This window comes from Callorhinchus milii, unplaced genomic scaffold (genome assembly GCF_018977255.1).
Source record: "Callorhinchus milii isolate IMCB2004 unplaced genomic scaffold, IMCB_Cmil_1.0 Scaffold26, whole genome shotgun sequence".
NCBI lineage: Eukaryota > Metazoa > Chordata > Chondrichthyes > Chimaeriformes > Callorhinchidae > Callorhinchus > Callorhinchus milii.
In genome coordinates, this window is record NW_024704767.1 from 2,385,983 (window position 1) to 2,413,084 (window position 27,102).

General features: G+C 42.1%; 2 protein-coding genes and 1 non-coding gene across 6 annotated transcripts in view; 2 read left to right on the top strand and 1 right to left on the bottom strand.

The window, feature by feature from the left end:
* The first annotated feature begins 962 nt into the window (after positions 1 to 962).
* Positions 963 to 1,878, top strand: LOC121850844 (protein PIGBOS1-like). Its single transcript, XM_042344023.1, has 2 exons — positions 963 to 1,216; positions 1,795 to 1,878. The coding sequence occupies exons 1-2, from the start codon at positions 1,010 to 1,012 to the stop codon at positions 1,876 to 1,878; spliced, it is 291 nt and encodes a 96-aa protein (XP_042199957.1). The 5' UTR covers positions 963 to 1,009.
* Positions 1,879 to 2,609: 731 nt separating this feature from the next.
* On the bottom strand, positions 2,610 to 2,681 carry trnap-ugg. Its single transcript has one exon. It is a non-coding gene; the product is annotated as a tRNA-Pro (tRNA).
* Positions 2,682 to 6,536: 3,855 nt separating this feature from the next.
* Positions 6,537 to 27,102, top strand: part of rab27a (RAB27A, member RAS oncogene family) — a 41,414-nt gene continuing 20,848 nt past the window's right edge. Inside the window, exons 1-2 of one of the 4 annotated variants that reach the window (XM_007906628.2) lie at positions 6,576 to 6,639; positions 22,834 to 22,961. The gene's annotated coding sequence lies outside the window, so the exon portion shown is untranslated. Of the gene's footprint in view, positions 6,640 to 22,659; positions 22,714 to 22,833; positions 22,962 to 26,613; positions 26,702 to 27,102 lie in introns of those variants that run through there. The other 3 variants (XM_007906660.2, XM_007906663.2, XM_007906645.2) reach the window with 3 other exon arrangements.

Below are 27,102 nucleotides of genomic sequence, written 5' to 3' on the forward strand. Positions count from 1 at the left end.
ATCTGTCTGACTTGCATATCCGAATACAGTTGCTTCAAAATAAAACCACATTGTTTGCAATAACATTGGTTTGAACTACATAGAATCCTTTTGCAGCCATCACAGCATGATGTTGATCAACTTATTAAGGACAATCGCTGGTGCAGAGGACTTGATTTTACTCCCCGCGCCCCCCTTCCCCCCCCCCCACCCCCCATTTCTGCTAATATTATAACTTGCTGCCGACAGCCGTTAATTGCAAACTGACAATGCTGCAAGGTTCACGATCTAAATCATCAGTTTCCTTCTATTATCGATCGCCAGTGGATAATTACTACAGTAATTACTACAGTAATTATCCACGGTGCCAAGTTTGCAGGGCCATGGGGTGGGTGGGTGGGTGGGTGGGTAAGAGCGCACGCGAGGTGGGGGTGCGGGCGAGGGTGGTGGTGGGGGGTGGGCTTTGGCCGGCTCTTTTCAAGGAGCCCGCACGGACACCAGTGGGGCCGAATGGCCTCCCTCCTGAGCTGTGTAATCCTACAATAGGGACGCGGCGAGTGGTGTGGTGATCCGGGTGGTGGGGTGGGGTGGGGGGGAGAGAGAGAGGTGCGGAGAGAGATGAGGGTGAGGCTAATGGACAGATGATTAATCTCTTGGCCATAAGCAAAGCCTCCAGAGGTCAATGGAGAGAGAGGGGGGGGGGAAGAGGGGTCATCACGTGACACTCACACTACAGAGGGGGGAGGGGTCACTGGCACATGCGCAGTGCTGTCTCCCTGCTCGAGGGCGGCAGGCGGGAAGGGAGGCCGTTAGTCCCCCCCTCACCCCCTCCCTCCCCCCCCGCCACCCCCGGTTATTACAAGGAATGACGGTATTATTAACGTGACTCCCCTTTGCTCTGCAGAGAGAGAGAGAGATAGAGAGAGAGAGCGCCGCTGGGTTCCCGGAGTGAGGAGGAAGAGGAGGAGGCGAGGGGCGGGGCCTGGGCCCTGGGCCCGCGGTGGTGGTGGTTGAGGAGGGGGAGGAGGCCATGTTCGGCAGGTTGTCCTTCCCTCAGATGTCCCTGATGACGGCGCTGGGGGTGGCGGGCGGCCTGTACGTGTACAAACCCATCTTCCAGCAGCTCAGCCTGGAGTCCAGAGCGGGTCTGGGGGGGGAGGAGGAGGAGAAGGAGGAGGTGAAGGTGAAGGAGGAGGAGAAGAAGGAGGAGGTGAAGGTGAAGGAGGAGGAGAAGAAGGAGGAGGTGAAGGTGAAGAAGGAGGAGGTGGAGGAGAAGGTGAAGGAAGAGGTGAAGGTGAAGGAGAAGGTGAAGGAGAAGGTGAAGGAGGAGAAGGTGAAGGAGGAGAAGGTGAAGGAGGAGGAGAAGAAGGTGAAGGAGGAGGAGAAGAAGGAGGTGGAGGAGAAGGGGGCCATTGAGAAGACTGCAGAGCAGAAGATGGCGGCGAGGGTTTGCTGTGGAGCCTAAACTTTAAAAGACTCACCATTTTTTGGGGGGGGTGGAAAAAAAAACCAATCCAGGGACCGCCGACAGTCATTTTTTTGTTAATTCACGATTTATGTACCTTCCCGACGCTGGTTAGTGACTGGAGGAGCTTGTGGCTCTTGACGGCCGGGCCGGGCCGCCTTCCGCCGAGGATCGATTGGTCTCTTGGTAAATACGGCTACGCAATGATCCTCGCGTTCCGATCCAGCGCCTCGTCACGCCGTCGAGGCGTCTCAGGGCGCCTCGCGGGGTAACGTCGCGGAGACGTGTTTTGTGGGTGAAACTTTATTGCTTGCGGTTCTCGTTTGAATGCTGTTGTTGTTCTTGCTCAGTTTGTAGCCGAACTCGAGTCACGGCAGATTTGGCCCCAGGGACACACAGTATTACCTCAACCGGGGACGTATGGTAACCCGTAAGGCAAATGTGCCAGAATTTAGAGGAGAGCGCTATCGGGAGCGGAGTTACGTAGAGCGATAGGACAGGGAAACAGGCCGTTTGCACCATCTGGTCCATGCTTGTGTTTCTAGTCCATTTGAGACCCCCTTATCTATCCGTCCTGTACCCCTCTATTGTCTTCTGCCTCAATTTATGCCTCATATTTTCTCACAAATACATTGATGCTCCAGCCTACTGCAAGGGCATGACGAAAGACAGAAGGGTACGTTAATGCAGCCTTAAACATTTGTTTGAATTGGGGAATATTTTAAGGTCGAATTTGCAGCATCAATGGTAATAATAATCCTCGACTTTCCTGTCAGTCTCAAAGTGCTTTACAGGAGTTACTGTAAAAGTGGGACGCCTCACCAATGTGATAATAGTAATAAATAATAATAATCCTTGCATTTGCATTTGATACAGCGCTTTTCACATCTTCTATGTACAGTTCACATCTGACCCAACTGTACAGCGCCTTGGGACGTCCTCCCGACGTGAAAGGCGCTCTATAAATGGAATCTTGTTGATGTTGTTGTTCTAGATGTCTCAAAGCGCTTTGCAAAATATACTGTGTAAAGTATATTTGTTGGCGAAACATGGCAGCCAGTTGCGCACAGCCGTGTCTCACAAACAGTTGTGGATTGAGTAAACAAATTATTCTTTTTCTTGAGAGATTATCAGGCATGTGCAGTAAGGAAACTTGCCCAAGGTTTCGCCCTGCCGGGAATCAAACCCAGGTCTCTCACTTCCAAGGCAAGTGCTCTACCCACTGAGCTACAGGACTCCACATAAGGCGGTATATCAAATGCAAGGATTATTATTCGTTATTTTGTAGGCAAACCACGTCAACAGCAACGTGCCAATCTCAGGATATTCTAAATAAATCATCCAGAAATGTACTGATTAGATAACTGAATATTTTTGAAAATGTCAATGTGACTTTTCTTTGGTCTTGCAGAATTATTCAGTGGTGGGTGGGCAGGAAAGTGTTGGATCACCACTATTTTATAGACTCAATGTGTGACTCAAAAGTACATACTGTATTTAATTCAACATATTTTCTTGATAAATACATCCCCTCACACACACCAATGTAAAATAATAGTTCAGTAGATGAAATAATCTTATTTATTTGATATGGAATATTAAAAAATGGCACTGCAAAATAAAACACGGAGCCGTGACTGCTGTAAATAACGGATTTGGTTAAGGAAGAATGAATGAAAAATGGTGATATTGTAATAAAAAAAGCTGTCAAATTTCTGAGTTTCTTGTGTCCTTTTATTGGGAAACTGATGTAACAATTACTGTAACAGAGGCCGGTCGTGGGAATGGGGGTTCAGGTGGTTGTCAGTCCCGTTGTCAGACAAAGCCTGACCCCTGGTCACCGTCTGTTGATTTAACTTGTGGCTCCTCGTCACCTGTATTTGCCCATCGGACAATGAAGTTGGGAATGGTTCGCCGGCCGCCAGTTGGATTACACCCTTCCAACCCCCCCCCCGCCCCCCCCCACCCTTCCAGCTGTAACTCATTCAATAAAAAAAATTCCTGGAAGCATGCAGCAATACTGGATTATTGAAAACATTTTCACAATTGCTCAATGTAATGTATAAATGTGCAGACGATGATTAAATCTGATGTACACTGGTATATTGGGACCGCTGTCATGCTGAACTACTGTTCAATTCATTTCAACCAAATTAATTTGCTTTTTCTACTGTGAAGATCTGGGTTTCTTTCAAGATTTAAGATTAGATGTCCATAAGTTGTCATGCAGGATGGATAGAATATTCTGCCAGCTATGCAGTGGCAAATAAGAGTGAAGATGAAGGATTGCTTCTATTTTTGTTTTAAAGTGGAAATTGGTTGTTTAAAATCACAATCCCCAAGAATCCCCAACTGAATGCGAGTAGAAGATAAGGAAAATTTATCTGGGGGGAAAACAAATGCTGCTTAAGTCACCCATGTTAAACATTTTAGATTGTCCCTGTTTTTGTGATCATCAGAGACTTTAACCAGTAAAGTTCAACTGTCAATAGCACTACTAAAGTTAAAGATATAATAATAATAATCCTAACATTTGATATTGCGCCTCTCATTATCATGTCGTCGAGATGTCTCAAAGTGCTACACAGAATATATTGTAAAGCGCATTGACCTTGTATTTGGGGTGATACGCGGCAGCCATTTGCGCACGGCAGTATCCCACAAACAACATGGATTGAGTGACCACATCACTTTTTTTTTGGAAGGATTATTATCCCCGGAAAACGATCTGAAACCAGTTGTGTTAGCCAATCGACTAACACAACTGGGTTCCTATTTACTGCCAGGTGAACAGAGGTGTGTGGAGTAAGGAAGTTTGTCAAGGATAACTTGTAAATGCGCAACCGTATCAGAGATAGAAAATTTACATCCCACCTGTATGCAGTTTAATTATGGGCAATCATCTTTCGTGCATTGGGCTCGATCAATCAATCTTGAAAAAATGTTGGTGTTTTTGGTGTATTGCGGTAGAACCACATTGTTGGCACGAGGTGGTGCTTGGTTATCGGAATCTGTAGTTTCCTAATCCAGGCACTGTGTGGCGCTTGCTTCGCATTATTCAATTGTAATCTGTTTTTGAGCAGCCGAACAAGCAGTCTCGGTATAAACGTTAGATGCAGCACCACTCAGTGGTACGAATCAGATGCTTTAGCTGTTAACTCCTTGACAGAACGTTTTGTTTGTAAATAAGCAAAAAACATGAGAAGAACTTTGTGGTGACGCAAAGTAATAAATGGAAGAACATTCGAATCTCAAGATATGTAAAAGTGACAACAAGAATATTAACTCCTTCCTCCTGAGTGGACGTGAACTCTGAAGGCAGTGCCAGTGCAAACTCACAAACTAACGCTAGCCCATCATTAACTAGCTGGACACATGACATACCTTAGTTTGAATGTCTTCACGGCTGCAATTGTATCCCACTCAATGTTAATGACTCTGTCTATAATCCTAGCATTTCTACAAAGATTTCCAACACAGGACCACCACTGTAGGCAGAACACGTCAAAGCAGACAGATTGTGTGAAGATGACGAGGCATGCTGTGTTGGCATGTGATTATACTGTGCCAGCAGCATGGAGTCTGTGATGTTGCTGTAAAGCCACATTCTAAACTCAGACAAGGTCAGGTCGCCAAAATATTGTTCTTTGAGTTTGAGGTTCAATCTTACTAATGATATGTATGGTAGTTTGTCACTGGCTATACAATGTGTTGTGAACCCGAGCATTAATCCACTTAAAGGACCGCAGAAAACTGGTGAAATGCTGGGAGAAGTGAGCAAATGGCTCAGATAAATCAAGTTCCAAGTTTAATACCGCATTCCATTGCCCTCACTCATTTATTCCGTAGTTCAAATAAATTGCACTTTTATTTTAATGATATTTTTTCCCGTTTCAAACCCAAGGGCAGACCTTTCATGTTTCTAACTACAAGGAGCATTGAGAATAAGTGAACTTCATGGTCCAATGGGAGTCAACGCTGTAAAGAGAACGATAAATGTTTCTTGAACCTGTTGATCATGGTTAGGAACTTTACAGAAAACAATCAGCCTCCAAGAGAACATTTGTGTGTGTAAATATAGTATTCACTGCGGCTCGCAACATGACCTAACCAAATGGAAAATACTCCTTCAGGTTCGAGACACCTAAATTGATGATCGTAATTTCAGTCTTGTACATAGTGTGTTTTATTGGGGAATAGAAATAAACTTGAGTGGTTCAACAAACAATCAGTGGTTATTACTAAATCCTATTACTTCCTGATATATAATCTCTAAATGGGAGGATGGATATGTTCCGCCCAATCCACCAACAGTATTTATCATTAAAAACTTATTTTTTTTAAGCTCTTTGCATGCAAATTTTAATTCAAATAGGGCGACATTTTACTTGCAAACCCAATACCAGCATAAGTTTTATGCTACTTTTTTTTTGGGGGGGGGTGTGGGCGCGAGGTGGGGGGGGTGTGGGCGTGGGGGGGGTGAGGTGGGAGGGGGTACACTTGAGCGAACCAATGTCACGTAATAACAATAATCCTTGCATTTGATATCGCGCCTTAACGCGCCGCCGAGACGTCTCAAAGCGCATCGCGGAATAATACCGCGAAGCATAAATAAACCCCCACCCGCGCGCGTTTGACCACCACCGAGACTTGGAAACGTGCGGAGAAAGCCTTTGGAAGAATTGGACTGAGCTGCAGAGAGAGAGAGGTGGAGGAGGAGTGAGGGGTGGGGGGGGAAGAGACGATGGATGGGTGGGGTGGTGGGGTGGGGGGGGGACTTTCTTTCTCAGCATCAGCCAACAGTCTGAAACCAGGGAGCAGTTGGTTGCTAAGGTACAAACCAGAGAACCTCTGAGGCCAACCGTATAGGAGGAGCTCCATTTACGGGAAGTGATGTTGCGTTGACGGAAAGACCTCTTTACCACCTTTTAAAACAAAAATAGGAAGGGAGAGAGATCTCAGCGAATTGCAATTTAAAAATCCACACACACACACACCAAAAAAAAAGAGAGAGACTTTGGCAGCAACAGCAGCAGCAGCAGCTGCAGCGCTCCTCACTCTCCAGTGCAGCAGCCAACTTGGTGGAGAGCCTCCAGGGGGGCAAAAGAGGGGCAAAAGAAGGGGGCAAAGGGGGCAGAGAGATACACACACAGCCCAGAGCCAACCCAGGGACTTGGCAAAGGAAAGGGATCAGGGTGAGTACACTCAAGACCAGACTTTCTGACTTGACTTTTATGATTGCGACAAAGGTTGGGATGTGGCAGAAGTTTCTTCTTTTTTATTTGGTCGTTTTGGGGCTTCTTTTTTTTATTGCAAAGGAAAGATTTCTTAAGCAATTTTTTGCACCCCCCCCTCTCTCTCCCAGGTGGAGGGAGGGAGGTGGAGGTGGTGAGGGGGTGATGGGGGAAAAAAAAAAGAGACCACAATTTGTGTTTTATTCTTTTATTTAGTCGTTCAGCTTCCCATCTCTGCACAGATAATATTGTGGCTTTGGTGCTGACTGGCGATGCTGTGATATAATGCTTTCCTTTCCAGGGGACCCCCCCCCCCCCCTTTGACCAAACGCGACCAAAGGCATTTGCCAAATCAGCCCAGAGAGTCAGGTGCAAAGAGGAATTATTTTTTAAAAAAAAAATCTATAATAATAATCCACCACTGCTTGTGCCGCAATTGCCGAAATGCACACAATTCACCTCGCAGCGTGTTCCCGTGAAGCGCTTTGAGACGTCTCAAAGACGTGATAAGGCGCTATTATCAAATGCAAGGGTTATTTGTAATTATGGTTAGCTATCTCCACTTCCAGTGACTCGCCTACCCGCCACACGTGCGTGGTCTTGTCAGTTTCATTCCACGAAATATGAATTGTGCAATGTCTTACCTTATTGCATCTTTTATTCTAATTTCTGAGAATTGTTGCCATGCAGTCTGCGCATTCTTGCGCGTGGATTTTCAAATTATGCCACACTGTTTTACCTGAACCAGCGCATGTCAGTGCTAGAGTGCTGGTTAACTCATGTAACTCCGAATGCACATAGACATTCAGTTTCCTTGATGCTGGGCTACCAGCAAATGTGGACCACGTGAATCTCTGGTTCAAATATTGGACAGCAGACACTGTACATTTGTAAAATTCATCTTGATGATTTCTTGAGAGGCTTTTGCCCACCGACCGGAATACCCTCTGAAGTGGGTATTTGACATGTTGGCTCAAATCAAATTAATAATACTTGTATTTGATATAGCTTCACAGGATTTACTGTAAAGTGTAGTGACTGCGTCATTTGTAGATGAACATGACAGCCCAATTGCCCGCAGCAATGTACCACCAACAGCCGTGAAGTAAATGACCAATTTTATCTCGGGAATTGTTGTATGTAGAGTCCTATAGCTCAGTAGTTATAGCACTCACCTCACAAGCGAGAGACCTGGGTTTGATTCCCAGCAGGGCGAAATGTTGGGCAAGTTTCCTTACAACAACAAGATTACATTTGTAATCTTTAATTAATTACATTATTATTTAAATTATTATTAATATATTTAAATATTCATTAAATAATTATGTTGGGAGGACATCCCAAGGCGCTGGACAGAGTACAGCATTTCACACACCTCTGTTTACTTAGCAGTAAGTAGGAACCCCTGGTTGTTAGTTGATTGGTAGATCACTTTTCTGGGGTTAATAATTCCTTCAAAAAAATGATAATAAATTGGTCACTTAATCCACGACTTTTTGTGGGACGCTGCTGTGCGCAATTGGCTGCTGCATTTCACCCACAAAATATACAGTGAATTCACTTTACAGTATATTCTGTGAAGCGCTTTGAGACATCTCGAAGATGTGATAAGACACTATATCAAATGCAAGGATTATTATCATTATGGTTATTGGCCAGGGGTCCTGGGTCCTCTTCGAATAGGATTGTTAACGTTTGCTGAGCCAGCAGACAGAACCCTAGTTAACATCTCATCTGAAGGATGGCACCTCCAACAAGGCAGTGCCCTCTTCCCCCCACCTCCCACCACTCCCCCACTGAACTGACTGTAAGCCTAGACTGTGAGGTTAACGTTCAAATATGGAGCTTGGGCCCACAACTTGTTGACTGAGAGGCTAGGATATTGCCTACTGTGATTCAACCATCATCGTACATTTCAGGCCTCTAACATAGCCTGTGAACTGAGAGACAATCAATGTTTCCATCAGTGCTTTGCTTCCGTTAGTTAACGGCTTTCCTGACCATTTGTTCAATTCTTGGAATTCTGAATAGTACATCCTGTTTACAGTAACTGTAGAGTTACTGTAGACCAGAGGTCTTCTGTCTGTCCAACATTGAGATCATATCAATATTTTTCGCTGCTAGCTGATTTACTTTAAAAGCAAACAATTGAAATGGTTTCAATAGACAAGTATTTGAATAAGTTAGATTCTCAAAATTCAAAATGTTGAATTAACTTGAGCTTGTCAAGATTGAATATTTTACATTTTTTCGTCACTACAATGTGAATCAATCCACGACTGTTTGTGGGTCACTGCTGTGCGCAATTGGCTGCCGCGTTTTGCCCACAAATATACGGTCAATTCACTTTACAGTCTATTCTGTGAAGCGCTTTGAGACGTCTAGAAGATGTGAAAAGCGCTCTATCAAATGCAAGGATTATTATTATTATAATGTGTATTGCCATCTGTTGTATTTAACCAGCAATATTAATCATATTGAACAGGATTCAACTGATTGAACCAGATGTACTTACAGTACTTACATTACATCTGCACTGATTGGTGTTAATTAAATGCTTAATCTAAAAACTGGATTGTTTTAACATTGAAATCTTTTCCATGAGGCACAGTACTAAACACACAATGTTGAGCCCTCGGAAGCCTGTAAATGCTGGAAGTAACCATATGATAGGATTACAGTTGTTGGTATGGGAATGATATAGTAATTTGAGTGATGCCATTGATAATCGCTTGTGCAAAAAATCACAGGAGAGAAGGATTAACCACAACTTGAAAGATTTTTTTCTTTTTTTTAAAAAAAAAGATGTTTTGATGATGAAATGTTATATGAAAGACTAAACATTTGAGTGTTGTCCGCAGAACACAAACTTAATGTTCTACGGCTGACTTGAATTCAGGAGGTCTCATAGTACAAAATAGCAAATTCTCTAAGCTGCTTGTACTTGAGACTATTCTGAGCCTCACAAATATTTTTGTTGGAACAGGTGGCCATGTCACATTGCTGCTATTGATAAGACCTCTGTTCTTTCTACTTTCTACTCCTTCCCCCTGGGTCTTTTTGTATATGTTGCTAACTTTTATCTGGTAAAGGAGAGAGAGTGTGTTCTGGACTAATCAGAGTTAACTTGGATGAGCAAACTTCAACATGGGGAAGATGTATTTGAATTTGGAGCATACTCAAATTCTACTTTATATATAGAATTTGTAGTGGTCAGTAAAATATCGCTGCACTAATCTAGTGATTGATTGTGGGAGTCTGCTGTCTGCCATGAACAAATATGAGCAAATCAGGGAATGTGATGTCTGTCTAATGTAATAGAGGTTTTTCATGGAACCACTGGAGATGCTAAACCAATTAAGCTTTGCTTGTTACGCACTATAAACTGTTTCACGGAAAATGTACAAACTGCTGGATTTGCAAGGCAGCTTTTTTGCAGATGTTATTCAATGATAACATGTTTGTTAAACAAAATCTGCAAAATAAAATGTACCTCTATTGTACCTTTGCGTTGTGCAGTTGGTTACAGTGAGGAGAGGCGCATGAGTTGCTTCTCCAAGTTTGTTGCTAGTACATTATATGTAGTCAATTTCAAGATCTTCACTTTACCCCAGATGTGCAGTCTCCAGTTCTGTCTTAGCTCACAGTCTCAATTCTTGCAGCTCATGACTTGTATCCCATTCTTTTTCATCCATCATCAGAAGCCTAGCCTTCAATCATTGCATATCCACAAGTTCACAAATACTTTATAACATTGCCCCTTCCATAGACTTTTATTTCTAAGACTCTACTGACAACACTGAATATTTCTATTTATCAATTACTGAGCAACAAATTAATGTTCAATGATTGACATTCTGCACCACCTTATTTCATGACGTTGCTTGTAGTTGTAAAGTTTTTTTTTGAGAAAACCCAAAGCATAAAAATACCTGATTCTTTGATAGTTAAGGAAACTGCTTACTTTTGTGATCTCCATACATTGTATCGGAAGATGCGCATTTTGTTTTTGTTTTGATGGTAATATTTGTACACTTAGGAATGTACTTCATGGTCATGTTTATTATTTGCATTTCTTTCATATTTTTCCTTTATATACAAAGCAATAATGTCTGAGCCTTTATTGGCTAATCTCAATGTTGGCCTAATTTTGTTGAATTGCTTCAAGGCTTCGTTGTTGACTAAACTACAGTAAATGTCGCCACACTATAAGACACAACATTTTCTACTACAAATACTGTATATCCAAGACAGTTGACAACCTTGTGAGTTGCTGCAAAATATGTTCTAATTTCTGTGTTTTTTCCTTGATGTGATTGTGATGCAGGCAGGATTGTTATTTCAAGACTTGTTTAACCTTCCCTGACATTTCCACTTGAACAATAAGCTTTGCGAGGAACTGGGAGATTGAAACTAACATGCCAACAACAATTGACATTATATTTGTAAGGAAGCTTTCTAGTAAACGAGCACATTTAAATGCATCTTGAAGTGTCCACAAAATGAGAATGGTTTGAAATGAACTGAATGGCGTTTTATCAGATGCAAGAGGGATTATTAAGTGAATTTGGATGCGAGATAGATAACTGGGAGAACTGAACTCTTCTAAAATAGTGTCACAGGATCTTTAACGTCCACCGCAATCACAATAAATCTTTGTTTAAATACTCATTCTAAATAGGGATGATCCAGTGTAAGTTATGAACTAGCAAGTTTTTTGTGTAGATTTTATGCAACAGTTGGGAGCTAGGGATTGATTGTCATGGCTGTGTAAAGCATTCGAACTTCATGCCAGCACTCTGATTGATCTGAATCCCTTCATTGCAACCTTGTACCACACACGCCAGTCAAGTGTTACTCTGCATGGCTAAACTGCGGCAGCTGTGCAATGACTTTTATTTCCCACTTCTGAAGCCAGTGAGTGAAGTGAATGGGATCCCTTTGTGCAGTTAAAGCTATTTGAGGTCTATTGCACACTGATTGCTAAATCGAGGGAATTTTTTGTTAGTTTGTTACGGGAACGGCCCATTATAAAACTCGTAGAGAAAATAGGCCCATTTTTGTTGTTAAATTTTTTTAAAAAAATTGAAATAATGAAAATCGCTCGCATTGCTTCTTTACACGAGAGCGAGCAATACAATGTTTTTAAAATATTTTTGCTTCAAATTACAGTGTGAAGATCTCCAATCTGCTATGTATAACTATTAACACAGGAACCTACAGTTACATCCATGACAGTTTCTGAATCTGTGTATCGAATCGCTGAAGTCATTTTTTGTTTCATAATCTCAACAGTCAGCCTTGTAGTTGGTAACTACATTTTTTTTAATGTGAATAAACCTCATCCATGTTTTTTTTCCCCCCAGTTGATAAGGGGCTGAATGTGAGATGCTGAGCAACACAGACCAGTCAGGTCTCGGATAATAGAGAAGAAAAATGAGGCAAGGATCCTCTCTCAGTGAGACAATCATTGAGGCTATTTGACTTTGAAAGGATATTTGTTTTGCATTGGTGAGCTATGTGGTGGAATATTAGACATACTCATGCAAATTAAACAACTTGGTAGGAAATTAACCACTTGACCTTTTGCTTGTAATAAGGTGCTCCTTTTACAAAACTACAGTAGTTGTGACACATCCCTATTGGAGCAAGTGAGGGGTTTACATATCGCACAATTTCCACGCACCAAATCTGCAGACCTTGGCTGGGCGAAACCAGTTTGAGCAGCAGAGTCAAGCTCTGGCACTTGAGTCCATCTCTCCTGTAGCATCTCAGCAACTTAAATAGAAAATCAAGTGTAAACCACATTTTCGAGAACGTAAGGGTGCGAATGGTCTGCAAGCCAGCTTTGCAGATTCCTGCCCTCCTCCCCCACCCAGATAGAAACAAGGTGGTGTTTGCAACATTGCAGTCAGGAGGATGGTGGTAATGCACTCAGCTGTGTACACTTACTGGTAATGATCTTGTGAGGAATTCTTAGTGCTTATATCAGTCTAGAGAGGGATCAACCCTACGCGTGTCAAATGGTCAACTAATGACAACAACAACAACTTGCATTTATATAGCGCCCTTCACGTGGGATAGCGTCCCAGAGGGGCAGGGGATAGGAGAGGTAAGCAGTAGCTCTGTGTGGATGAGTTGGGCCAAGTTGACAACCTCAGGTTTGGAAGATCTGAATTGAGTTGATCCTCTTAGTAATGTGCTACCAGAGACGGGCAGACTACCGCGGTGCCCCAAGATACTGTTGATGGTGGACTAGACACTGGCTCACGAGCTGTACTTTGAGGAGCCAGAACAGGCACTAGGGAGTTTGGATTCTTCCTGCTTTGGTTCTTGCTGACCCTGTAAGATGAAGTCCTAATTGGATAGGATAACACTTGGTGGATAAAAAGGGAAAGCTCACCAGTGCTGTACAATAGTAAGCTGTTAAATGTCAGCAATACCATTAATACACACTTTTTGGAGTCCCCAGGTTTTGTCAACAAACACCTAAATTTCCTGGAATTAAAACGGACGAGTACATCGTTCTGGAGAAGAGAGGAGACACTCAATGTCAGCCAAACAAAAGCAATGTATAAAATTTACGTTCTACAGACTATCAGGCAAGATGAGATGATGTGGCATCTTAAGCAAGGACCAAATGTACAAGTTCAGACTTGTTGTGTCTTGGTTAATGATAAAACAACAATGTGCACTGATTCTCTTTCACAACGAGAAGTGCCTTGAATGGTTTGTTCGAAGGCGATTTTTAAAATTATTTTATTTTTTCCATATATATATAATGTATATATGAAATGTAGAATAAAGTCTCTCCTGGAGCTAATCCACACCTACATTTCTAATCATAGATTAGAATGTTAGTTGCATCTTGTTCTGGCTGTTAGTTCTTCCTCTTCTGTTCCTGTTTCTGCGCATGTATATCTCTGTACAGAATGTGTGTATGTATAGCTCAAAGCAGGGGTAAGGTATTTGATGGCACTCAAGAGTGTGTCTTGAGGTACTTAATTCTTCATTGGACCTTAACAGAGCCCATTTGTGTGACCCTGAGTAAACATGTGATTTATTACCACAATGAATGGTAAGATTATCACTAAACTTTTAAGTGGTGTAGTTTTATTATTCCTTAGAGAAAATCAATGTGTTTGGATCCATCTGTGGCATCTATTTGTGAACAGCTCATCTGCAAAGATGTTTGTGAGCCTGCTGTTTTCTACACGTTACTCCTTTTTTTCTCTCTCTCTCTCACACACACACACACACACAATCATTATTTTCCTTGATGAACTGGGTGCCTCTGACCATGAATATATAAGTACATAACACAAAGTATTTTTATTTACCCGCTATAACAAATAATGTTCTTCTGAGTTTCAATTTTTAAACGTGGATTGGAAATGGGGTCTCTGTTCTCTCTGCACACTTTGTTTTGCTGATGGAAGGTGCATTTGGGACAAGACCTGATTCATTTCTACCCGCCAGCTATTTACTGGCCCATTTTGAAAATGATGTTCTTCATTCTGTGATGGCAAACCTACCAGGACTGTAACAAGTGCCTCTTACAAAACTAATGGACACCATCAGGTAATTCATCAAGTGTAATTAATTGAAAGTAAGACCAGCTGAATTCAGACATGGTTAAGGGGGAGTCCTGTTGAGACGAGTGAAATGCTTTTAAAAGGGCAATGTCGTGATGAAAATATTGGCAGTTTTTTCACTTTACAAGGACCACATAGTGCGCACACTCACACTGAAATATATTCCAGTGTCACGAGGTGAGTTGCCTTTTTCATTCCGCAAACGCGTTTTCTAATGATTCGCATTGATATAGTGTGCTTCATTCAGGGAGGACAGCTCAAAAGTGCCTCACGGAGCTGACTGGGAGCCAGAGCTAGTGGTTTTGGGGTGGAGAGTGGGGAAAGAAAACCAAAAGTACTGTCAAAACGATGGGCCTTAAGCTGGGCTTTGAATGTGGGAAGGAATAGAGCAAGGCAGAGGGATTCTGGGCTGAAGTTCAGCATGGAGGCAGAATGGCTGAAAGCTCGCACCAGGCTCAATGAACCAGGCTCAAGTACTAATTGCACTACCTTTCTACCCTCTGCATTTTGAAATGTTACAACAGATAAGAATGACAGTGAGACTCCCAATCTGGTTTACAATCCGTACGAGTTTATCAATCCACAAGACAGTAAGTCTGCTGGGTTTTTTTTTCATTCGTGAGAAAAGACTTAAAAATCTGTCATTTGATAAACTCGTGTGATGGCTCTGGAGAGCGATACATTTTGCAGGGCTACAGAATGTAACGCAAATGTTGTCAAATTGTCACATCATGGAGGTAAAGATTGGAAAACAATGTCATCTATAAATATAGCGGAATCCAAAATGAATAGTAACTATCTGGAGATGTGAATCGCACTTAATGTAAGTTTAACAATAGCAACCATTTTTGTATTTTTAATTCTAAACCATAATATAAACAGCCCAGGATTCACAGCTCCAGGAATTGAATGAGAATCCCATCTGTCTTGGTTGAAGGACAGGACCTTGGGCTGTGTAACTTCCTCTTTGCGGACAGGTGATCTTAAAAAGATGACACAAAACTAAACGAGTCAGTATGAATATGGTCACTATGACTGCTTACCCCAAAACCTGATGCACGCATCATTAGTGTAACCAGTCCACGGATCTTTGATTTTTTTTTAAGAAAGATTTGTTTTGAACTGCAGAACAAATGGTGTGGACATTTCTGACTTTTCACCATCCATCGATCATATTGTCCTTGTTTTGAAATGTCACTCAGTCCGTGATGGCCTGTTTCTAGCTTCCCGCAGGGTTCTCTTTAGCTCACTCCTTTGATAGGGATGAAAGAGTTCCGTGCTATTCAGGACTATAATTTTTTTTAAAAAAAACAATAGGAGGCTGACGCTCTGAGGTGGAGTGGAAATAGAGTGCGTCGTGATGACAGAAGAAAAGACAATTCATTGTGTGCACCTGTGACTTTCATACAGTATTATCCCTCTTTCGCACACTCTGCTGCTTAAATATCCTGGTGGTGAGATGTCCTTGTGTGCTAGCATTACATTTTCAAATGTTTTACCATTAAGTTGGTGGGAATTGGAGTATTCACAATGGAATAAATAATCAATGGACTTACTCAAGGTTGCATCCGCTTGTTGCATACTAATAGTAATTCCATAAGACCATAACATGTAGGAGCAGGAGTAGGCCAATCAGCCCCTCGAGCCTGCCCTGCCATTTAATAAGATCAATGCTGTATCTTCTAACCTAATTCCATTTACCCGCCCTCTCCCCATATCCCTTAGTCTCTCTATCCTTTAGAAATCTATCAACCTCAATTTTGAATATGTTCAAGGACTGAGCATCTATAGCCTTCTGGAGTAGAGAATTCCACACATTCACTATCCTCTGAGTGAAGAAATGTTTCCTCCACTCAGTTCGAAAAGGCTGACCCTTAATCTCGAGACTATGATCCTTAGTTTTAGATTCTCCAACCAGGGGAAACAGTCTCACAGCATCTACCCTGTCAAGACCCTTAAGAATCTTATAGGTTTCTATGAGCTCAGGCTACAGAGGCTGAAGAATTCACCAGCCTTGTGTTTAGTAGCTTTTAAAAAGTTGTTCGATCCTGAGCTTCCTTTTGAGATTAAGCTGTTTCCTCCACTATCATTCTGTGCCTGATCGCTGTCTATGAACATTTTTTTTACAGCACTTTATTGTTCAGCACAAAATGTAAAGCCAGTTCACTCTACAGTGTATTCTGTGAAGCTCTTTGAGATGTCTCTGCGACATGATAATGCGCTATCTCAAATGCAAGGAATATTTTTACAGTAGTGGTAAAAAGTTTCCAGCTTCTAGAAAGGCGCTGTATGGACAGTACCTCTTTGAGAACCGTTCTACTTTCCGAAAGTTAGTTTGCTGGAGAAAGCAAATAGAAACTTTGTGTCCTTTTATTTGTAATTTTCCCTGCTTTTGAAGTGGTTGTGTAAATACAAGCTTTTATGGTTATTTTGTGTTTATAAACAAGTAAAAGCTACCATAAATGCTAGTGTAACAGTTGAACGGTAAACGTTAATAATGAACAAAATGAAAAAAATTAAGAGGGTTCAGTGTGACTGATGCAGTAGTTTTAACGCCTTTCTGGAAGTGACTTGTTTTGTTTATGGGGAGAAGGAAATGTTCGCAAAGACTTTTACGTGCAGTCTTTGGGATTAGAATTTTACTAAAGCTTTGTAGTTGTTGCAAAATGAAAGTAAACTGTTGCAATTCCTGACTGCTCCTTCGTGGAACTAATGACGTTGATAGGAGCCATCCATTTAGTGGTTCATGCCAACAGCAAAGTGCTTCCCCAAGTCTCCAGACGAGGCAAGTGCTCTCCTAAGATAACACTCTCCTCTAATGTTATTGCCGAAAAACTCTTCGTCACAGTAGCTGTAAGTGTTAGTCCAGATGCCATTCATGATTACCAGCTCTGGAGTATTTAACGGTGGCTGTCATTGCAACTGGAGAAGTGCTTCAGATAATTGCCTCCTGTGGCTTACGTTAAATTCCACCTTCAGGGTGAGTGTCTTTTGATCAGAAGGGATCGTGGGCTATATTATTTTCGTCGAGATGTTCTTGTTTCTCTTTTCATGCAATAGTAAGAATCTGTGGCTTTTGAGAAGATAATTTGAGGAAGTGATCACACTTCATTATCTTTGCGTTGATCTGCGGTTTTTTCCCCTTCCCTAAAATAGCCTTAATGTGATATGATGTGACATGGGAGCTGTAGATTAAGGTTGATTAAAGAGTGCTTACAAGTACTGTAGATTAACCCCACCCCCCACCATGTGGCGTTAGAGTTGACGAATAGGACATTTATATCCTAAAATATAAATACTGGATGTCATGTGCTGTTCGGATCTGTAAGGCCACTAAGCAACCCACTTACCGCAAGGTGTGATGTGCCCCCTGGTACGTTCACAGCTGTAGATCAGGGCTAATTGGAAGTTCATTTTCTGCAACTTTTAGTTGATGTTAAAGATGTGAAAAATCTTTTTAAGGAACTCTTTCATAAGGTTGCAAACTTGTTAGCAGCATCCTAGATTGCATCCTACATTGCTAATCTAAAACATGGTCAAAGTCGATAGCCCTGCATATGTTGGCTGACGTTTGTGGCTTGACTGAATAAACCTCCACCTGTTCCTTTCTAATGTGAATTCCAATGCATGGTACATTCCCATTTTGTACACTCTGCATGGTAGGGTTATCTCAGCAGTAAAATATGTCCTTTTCACCACAGTGTAAGCAAACATCCCACAAATCTGCTACAGAAAGAGCAAGAAATGCCCCAGTGGCCACCGGTCTGATTTATTCCTGACTTTATTTACGACTTTGTGTTAGACTTCTGTAAGCCCCGATTCTCTTGGCTTTGGCAGAGCATATTGGTCTCTCCTGGGGCCGAGTGTACACCTGTCACTATCCAAGCTTTGGGAGCAGCTTGGATATCCCTTTGAGGTTTAGCAAACGTGTGCAGCTTCTCGCCTGAATGTTTTGCAATACAGTTTCAGATTTGATGTTCCTCATCCATTATCTCAGCTCATCTCTCTGCATTGCGCGTATTAGACCAGATTGTACAGTATTTCAATATTACGATATTTGTTCTCGGTTGATTTGATGATGAAGGGTTTGGTGTACATGGGTAGAAATTCATTTTTACTGATTATGTTGTAAAGTGCCAATTTTAAAGTCGCCTTTTAATGTGGTGCAGTGGGAAGAACTGACTGAATAGTGCAGGACTCTTGGAAGTCAGGCAAGTGGTGTGTGGGCAGAAGCAAAGCATTCTGTGGAGATCCATTGATTGGTGAGTTTTCTTACAGGGCTGAGTGACATAGCCTGGTGTGTGATGTTCACCGGATCCATGCTACATGGTGATTGTAATCAAGATTGCCTTGAAATGATGCATGTTTGGAGCATGCGCTGAAATGATTAGGACTGCGTGGTGCACACAGAGGATGTCGGGCCTTGTACATACCATCCTCTTAAGTGTCAATGAGCGAGTGCTGAAGGGGCGGGTGGGTGGGGGGGGGGGGGGTGGCTGGTTGTGGGCTGATAGAGGGCCTCAGTTCCTTTACAGGAAGCTGTGGTACAAATGCAGCAATCCATCACCGAAGACTGGATGTCCTTTTGTTATCCCTTAATGTCAAATAAAATGGACACATCTCACAGTTTCTGAGTGCTTATTCAGAATCCCATCTATTTTTAGTCTGACTGTGAACGATGCCTTTGCTTGTGACCAGACATCGGTAGATCTGGTAAGCTGCACAGAGGCATTACGTGATCCTTGAAAGTACACTATGCACTATGTTTTGGTAATGGGTTTTAGTTTTAAAAAAAGTGATCTTGTGATTCTGTGGTTAATTCTTTAGAACTTGTTTTCTGGAGGCAACAGAGGAGAGCAACGCACAGTGACAAAGACATCCATTTGGTGCTTTTACTAGCTACGTAACCCTGAGTTCCCAGTCATAATTGGTATGATATACTGGTGGGATTTCATTTCACAGGAGTGAGGCTAAATCTCACACAGGGCAGTGACTCAGCTTGCTTCGTTAAATTGCTGCTGCCACACTGAGTGCTAATACATGTCTTGGTGCTCTGTGTTAATTTCTGATCTTGGCTGATTCATCATGAGAATGTGCTGAGGGACACTAAAAAAAAATGCGGTCACTCAATCCACGACTGTTTGTGGGACACTACTGTGTGCAATTGACTGCTGCGTTTCGCCCACAAAATACAAAGTTCCTGTGAAGCATCTTGAGACATCTTAATGAAGTGATAAGTATTATTGAAAGTATTAAGTATTAGAATGTATTATTGTAGTATTAAATGAAAGTATTATTATTACTATTGTAGTATTACATCTTCAATAAATATAATGCAGGCGAAACTGCAAGTTTATAACGTAAAAAAAAAAAAAAAAAAAAATTGTATTTCAATCACGATGTTTACATGCTGTGGATTGGCTGGGTTGACAAATAAGTCAATTCATTACAGTGTGTAAGCTTATGACGTAAAAGATATAAATGCAAGATATTAGATTAATTACTAAGACATTCTCTTAGTAATAAATGCCTGTCAATGGTGCTTCTCCAGTGGAGGTGTGGATTGATACTCAAATCTTCTACTAATATATTAAAATTGCGCCTAATTTTAAAGGGTCACTTTGTTAAAGTTTTGTTTCTTTCTGAACGGGGCTATTCAAACGCAGCAGCAACAACTTGCATTTATATAGCGCCCCTCATGCAGGTCGTTTGTTGCTATTAAATTCTTCTTGTGCAATCGCACATAGTAAGTAAGCCCTCGTTCCAAATAAACTTATTCACAGAAACTAGGTGTTGCCCTGGCTCAGTTGGTGGCACTCTCACCCATGAGTCAGAAGGTATATTCTGTAAATTGTTGCTCTACAGGTCCTAACTGGCTATTTGTGGTATGTGTGGGCGGGCAATTTCACATTGCGTCAATGAATTTTCGCCTAAGAGTACAGTCACTACGCATCCGAGAAAATCCTGAGAAGCGCTTTGAGATATTTCAACGTTCAGCTAAAGGCAGTTGGTTTTATTGCTGTGAGGTACATTTGCTGATGCAGCAGCAGATTTCTGAGCTTTGTCTACGTGTTGTCGAGGACGAGATGTGTCCGTGTGTTTACACGATAAGATCGAACACTCAGTGAGGGTATGGGCACTCGCTTTACTGCTAGTGAAGGTGTCCAGTGCCTTGCATGCACTAATGGAACAGCAACAGTTGCTGAGATGGATTTGCTGCCCTTTCAACCACAATTGCATAGCAAAAAATCCCATTACAGCCACACAATGAAATAATCTCACCTCCACATTCAGATGTAAGTGAATCACTTGAAACTTCATCTGTGTGATTTAGAAAGTCAAACCACTCTGTGTAATTTTCCTGTAATCACTGACACCCACTCTCCACTTGAACTGGCGTGTACGTAGTAAGGCTTCAGCTTATCAACGTGCATTTATATAGCGCTCTTCTGTGTCGGTTAACCTCTCGGAGGTCTTTTAAAATGATGGGGGAAGGGTCAAGAGGCCATGCAAAGAACAGGGGAGGGGGAGGAGACCACAGGTACAGTCAAAGAGGTAGGTTTTAAAGTGGGACTTTTAAAGACTGAGGGGGTAAGACGGAAGGGAAGGAGATCTAGAGGTGACCAATCTTTGAAGTTTTAAAATTCCCCTCCCATTACTTTTTGGGGTGGAGGGTGAGAGATGATTGACACATGTTGGGTTTAAACGCTTTTGCTTTGATAACACTTTTGCTATGATAGCTTGTGTGTGTGTGTGTGTTGCCGCACCCACCCAATGACGAGGACACCAGTTTCTGTTTGCACATGGAAGGGTGATAACTTGGTGTGTGTGCGTGCGTACGTGTGTCTCTCCTGTTTCGCTCACATGTGATTTTTTTTGACACATGGCCACTGATTGGTGAAGATTCAGTGTTGGCCCAGATCCCCCTCACTGCTATAGTGAACGGTCCTTTCCTCTCTTCTAATGAGCCTCCATTATTGGTTTACTAGATGCTCTTGAGCGAGTCGCTGTCCTCAATGCCTTTGGTTGCACTTCAGTAGAGGATTATGCTGCATGTGCAATCTCTCGTCTGTGTACCAGTTCCCATCTTTCAATGAGGCGGAATTGAGAAAATGCATGGCTTTGCAAGCTTCACCATTGCTGTCACTAAATCGCCAAGATGTAGTCTTGCATCGAATAATCACAATGTTGTCGAATGCATTTTATGAATGGAATAAAGGGGAGAGGAAGTTTGCGTTGTGGTTTGGATTCCCTAGCTGGTGAATGGCAGGCAATCCGGTCTGACTGCTTGTGAGATGCAAATCACATTCCATGGCTGCTTTTCCTGTTTGCTCTCTGTGTAAGGTGGAAGTCATTTTGTTGCAAAGCTCATTCCATCAAGTCTCTCTCAGAATGATTTTATTAGTATCCTCCTGCCATTCCTACTTACTTGGTTGGTAGATAGTTGAATACTCTCATGGAATAATAACAATAATAATCCTTGCATTTGATATAGCGCCTCACAGGATATACTGTAAAGTGAATTGACTGCATATTTTGGGCAGCTAATTATGCACAAGGATGCTGCAGAACATCACTTCCTCGAAGTGTATTGAAGGTGGAATCCGTGGGGAATTTGCAGCCCAGCCACTGCTTGGATGGAAGTAACTCCTGCTTCGATTGTAAACCATCCCGAACTATGTGTAGTCCTTTCCTGGTGGAGGTTACTAAGGTTTACAGGGCAGATACGATGGTTTCTTGTTTGTCAACCTGTCTCAGCCAGTTGGTAGCACTATCACCTTCTGAGTCAGAAGATGGTGTTATTGGTTAGTCTTTGTTCTTCTCTTTTTGAATAAGAAAATAGCAGATGATAAGATTTGTAAATGCGTTTTCGAACGTGTGAAAAAGACATGCCACCATCAGCTAACTTTATCAAGCGACCCAATTGACCACACGTCAACTCAGAAAGGCAGGTTCAATTGGCGGAGAGACATTTTACACTTTCCAATACAAAACAAAGTTACATTTGTATAGCACCTTTTATATCGAGAGGATGTCCCAAGGCGCTGGATCTTTACAATGCTATGCAACATCAGAACTCTTAAATGCTTTTTTTTTAAAAAAAGTGTGACCTTTAGACTTGTTAAAACTTCAGGTTTGGAGCTCTGAAATTCAAACAATCAAATTTCCTGCCCCCCCCCCCCCCCCCCGCACACCACTCCTCCGCACAGAATTTTAGCTTATTAAAAACTTCAAATTGTTCACAACTCATTTTGGAAGTGGGGATGTTGTTTCAGTCTTCAATGTGATGCATTGGTTGTGCTGAAGGAAGACTGGGCTGATCCGTCCACAGGACCACATGACAAGCAGCTGATGCCCATTTGGAAAGGCTGCAGTGTTTGCCCTGTCTGTGGGACCCGCACTGTGCAGTAAAGCACACTCGAGACGTTTCTCTTTTCTGGTAACCACTGCTGCTTATCTGCTTCAGCGTGTCCATTTGGACGTTTAATCACAGATCTTCTGATCGCATTATCTTCCCTTTCTCTCCTCTTTCTCCCACCCCCCGCTCCCCTCCTTCCAGGATCCTGGATGAAACGGACGTTTTGTTACCAAGGCAGAGATCTGGCAGTTGAGTCATCACACCGTCACATTGGGATTGTAGAACTATAAGGAGTTCTGAGCTGGTGCCCATTTTCCCTTTGTGTTGAGGTATGGCTGTCACATTGCTTCTAATGTTATTTGTGTTGAAATATTACGACTTTGAACTTGTGTTAAATCCCAGCTTTGTTTCGACTCAGTAAGGCAGCTACCTACGTCTCTTAGGAGATTTACTGTTTTTTGACCTCTTTATAAAGGGTCAGCATGTTTCAAATGGCTCCGTCTCTCAGCTGTGAGAAACGAGAAACTAAGTTTTTTTTAAATTTACATATTCGGGTAACTGCCTTGAGCTCCATGTTTGCCGCTTTTTAAATGGGATATAAGGAGTAACTTCAATTGGTGTTCATTTGTTTGAAATATCTATTTCCTTTGGTGTAAAGGAATAACAATTGAAATTGGGAAGAAATCGGTCTTTTTGAAATAAATATATGTATCTTAAATTGTGGGTAGATGTGAGATGAGTTTGTAGGGTTCATATACAGTTGCTGCACTTTACGAAAACAGCTTTGAGATGTTTTAAATTGATACGGCACCGAATCGAGTGCTATTATTGTATAATAATTCCTTCAAAATAAATAAAAAAATAATTTGGTCACTCAATCCATGACTGTTTGTGGGACACTGCTGTGTGCAATTGGCTGCCGCGTATCTCCCACAAAATATACAGTCAATTCACTTCACAGTGGGGTTGTGATTTTGCCTAAAATTGCCTAAAATTGTTTTCGAAAATCATCGTTGCACATTGATGAGATTATGAACCTAAATTAAAAATCGTTGAGGTATTTGGGGTCATTGGTTGTAAAATGTCTGTTAGATGTATGATAACTTACTGCGAATAAACATTCTGTTTATCCACTTAAGTCTGCACAAAGTAGGCTACGTGACTGATTAGATTTAAAAAAAAACTACCGATTTCATCTTGCGGCTCGCACTATATCTACACTTGCAGTGTATCATTTCACTGTAGAGTCAACAGCACAAAAAATAAAACAATTACTTTTTTTAAAAAATTCAAGTTTGCATTTGTGTAGCGCCCTTCACATAGGCTATTGACAATACTCTTTCCCTACACATCTCATGAATGAAACTTGATCTTATTTAATAAAAATAGCTAAAGCTTTTACCCCCCCCACACCAACTCCCACAGTCTTGTGTGTAGGAAACTCCCTGTGTAGGGCTGAGTCATACAAATCAAACCAAAGTGATGTTGTTTTGATTCTCGATCTGTGCTGAGTTAGTTGATTTGAACCTGGACAGCAAAGAAGGATGACATTTGTAAAGCGCCTTTTCACGCTGGGAGGTTATCCCAAGGCGTTGGACAGTCAGGGATTTGGACCTGAGCTGGGGGTTCGATCAGGAGGGGTGCAGGGCAGGATGGGTAGGGGTAGAAAGGTGACCGAAGGTGCGGTTGAAGAGGAGGGTCTTGAGATTGACATTAAAAGAGGGAAGGGAGCGAGGTGAAGGGACTGTGGGATGAAGTTCTAAAGGGTGGGTTCAGGTGTAGGCCAGGGATTGGGTACTACAATTAGTTGTATGATAGAGAGGGTTGGGGGTAATAATAGCCAAGGGGCTTCTACCAGCAAATGATCATTGTTTTGGCTTTAGATGATGATTTCTTCGGGCAAAATAATCATTAAGTTGCGTTTTCAGGAGAAATCGAATAGAGTAACCTGTGCATGTGAATGTTTTTTTTAACGCCGTCGCTCTCGATGTCAACCCGAAATGTTGACTCACCTTCCTTTCTCTATAGATGCTGCCTGACCTGCTGAGTGTTCCTCAGATTTTCCAGCATCTGCAGTATTTTGCATTTTGATCTCAATGTGTGTTTGATTGTATCTCTTTGCGATAGGTCAACTTTATTATCGGAGGGGACTGAAAAATGGCTTGGTGTGTTCTATGCAGGTGCGTGCGTGCCCATGCACATACAGTCATTAACCAGCCAAGTAAGCCGTTCATTCAGGCACGTGCAACTCACAAGAGCACGTGCTCAATAAGTGAACATTGAATCCATTCCGCCTGGCTAAATTGGCAAGAGTTCCTGAATTTTTCTTCCTTGAGTGTTTGGTGGCTGCAGTACACTCAAGAAGTAGGTCAGGATGGCAGCTGTATGTGTGTGCATTTGTGTGCGTGCGTGCAGGAGTTCATTGCACTGCAGGTATAGATTGAGGGCAGTGTAGTCCAGGTATGGGTGGAGAGCATGTAATTTGATTTAACACAATACAGTAACCACTGAAAGTAGCTGGGTGTGTCTGAGTTTACAGTGTTAATCTTTTTTCCTCCATGCGAATGCTTGCAAACTAATTTACTGCCTTCAGAATGTGAGCGATGTTTCTCTGCTTCACAAAATGGATTAATGATTATCCAAAAATCGCCAAAAGAGGACAATGTGGCTCTCACTCGGCCTCCTCCCTTGTGGAAAGAGCAAACGCCCTGAAAATGAGAGATTGCTGCGCAAACTGCGCAAATGCGCAGTTGCTATACTTTTATTGCAGTGGTAGCTCTGTCGCCTCTCACTTAGGGGAGGCTGTTGCATTGTCGGAGATGCCGTCCTTTAGATGAGACATTAAACCTGTCCAGGTGGATGTTGAAGATCCCACGGCACTATTCTAAAAGAGAAGGGAGTCTCCACCTTTCTCTCTCTCCTGGTGTCCTGGCAACAAATCCCCCAAATAAAGTTGGTCATTCACTCTATGGCTCTCTGTGGGACATTGGTGCTCAAACTGGCTGCTGTATTTCGCCCACAAAATAAACACTTTACAGTATATCCTGTGAAGCATTTTGAGATGTCTTGACAATATGGTAAGGCACTATATCAAATGCAAGGATCATTCTCATTTATTATAAATTCTTTGAAGGGTTTCGAGACCTGCTCATGGCGTGAAAAGCGCTAGATCAGATGTGAAGATTATTTATTATCCAAAGAGGAAATTCAGCATGGAAAGTCCTGCAACCAGATGGTTTAGATATTGAAATAATGAATAATGCTTTCTTAAGTACGCGCTAAGAGAAGTGCCCTTCATGGTTGAATTTCAGAGGTGTGGTTTAAGTTGTTCTTTCACCACTGAGTGTGATGTTTCATTTGAGCCCAGAGTGATGTGACGATGGCTCAGTGTCTCTTCTGGTTAGAAAGGCTCCTAGAATTCAATTTGAATTTTGAGATTCTTACCTCCATTCCCACTTGGTACAGAACTTACTTACGTGGCATCTAGAACTGAGGTTTGCCGCTTGACTAAATTATCCAATTCACACTCTTAGAAGCCATAAGGATTGCCCATGTGTACATGGGGACATATGGAGAAGTGTGCATATGGAGAGTTGTATCTGGGGCAAAGGCATTGCTGGTGAACTCTATTCTGTCTGTATGTGCTGTATCTGATCTGAAAGTTCTTAATGCTGACAGTAGCTTAGAATATAGTTCAGCAGCTTGTTGTGGTAAGCTGTACACATGTCAAGATGTGTACCCTGGCTTTGCAGTGATCTCATTCCCAGGGTATTTCCAGACCTTGGGTTTCCTTCAGTACCTTTTCTAACGCTGAGAAATTTAACTGTAGCATTCAGACTGTGTGTGTATGTGTGTGTGTGTGTGTGTTTAAGGTATGCCACTAGCTTCATCCTCCAGCTATGCACATAAATGCCACACCTTCATTTCAGGAAGTTCCTGGCAAAAGGCAAACATTGACACGTAAGCTAAAATGCTTGCGTGCTTTACAGGTGGAGCTTGTTAAAGTCCTACAGCAGTTTGAAACACACTAACATTAGTTTGACCCAATCTTGCTCTGCAGACCTGAAAGGTAAGAGCGATTTAAAATATTTTGGACGGGGAGGGGTAGGATTAAGAAGGATTGTATAATACCTTCTAGAAGTACTTGGATTCTGCTCTTTATAGTTCTAAACGATTTGACATTCAATGGTTCTCAGTTTCTCTGGTGAATATTGTGTTTCAGAGATCATAGGGCGACTTTATCTTTTTAAAACCCACAAGATGAACATTTTATTTAGTGTACAAGTACATTTTGTGCTCAGAATGATTTTTGACATCTCTCTGGCTTGCAGCACGGTTGTGGCTTGACCGCAGACTGGATGGGTGGATGGACGTGCATGGCAACAGAGCTTAAGGTTTACATGTGGGAAATGTACCCAAATGTCTTCCTACGCGATGCCTTTAAATTATAATTTGTAACTCCTTGTTTGC

Excerpts from the sequence above, each read along its gene's own strand:
- LOC121850844 (XM_042344023.1), top strand. The coding sequence starts at position 1,010 with ATGTTCGGCAGGTTGTCCTTCCCTCAGATGTCCCTGATGACGGCGCTG. Across the intron at positions 1,217-1,794 it reads TGAAGGAGGAGGAGAAGAAG|TTTGTAGCCGAACTCGAGTC; the intron begins GAGGAGGTGAAG and ends GTTCTTGCTCAG.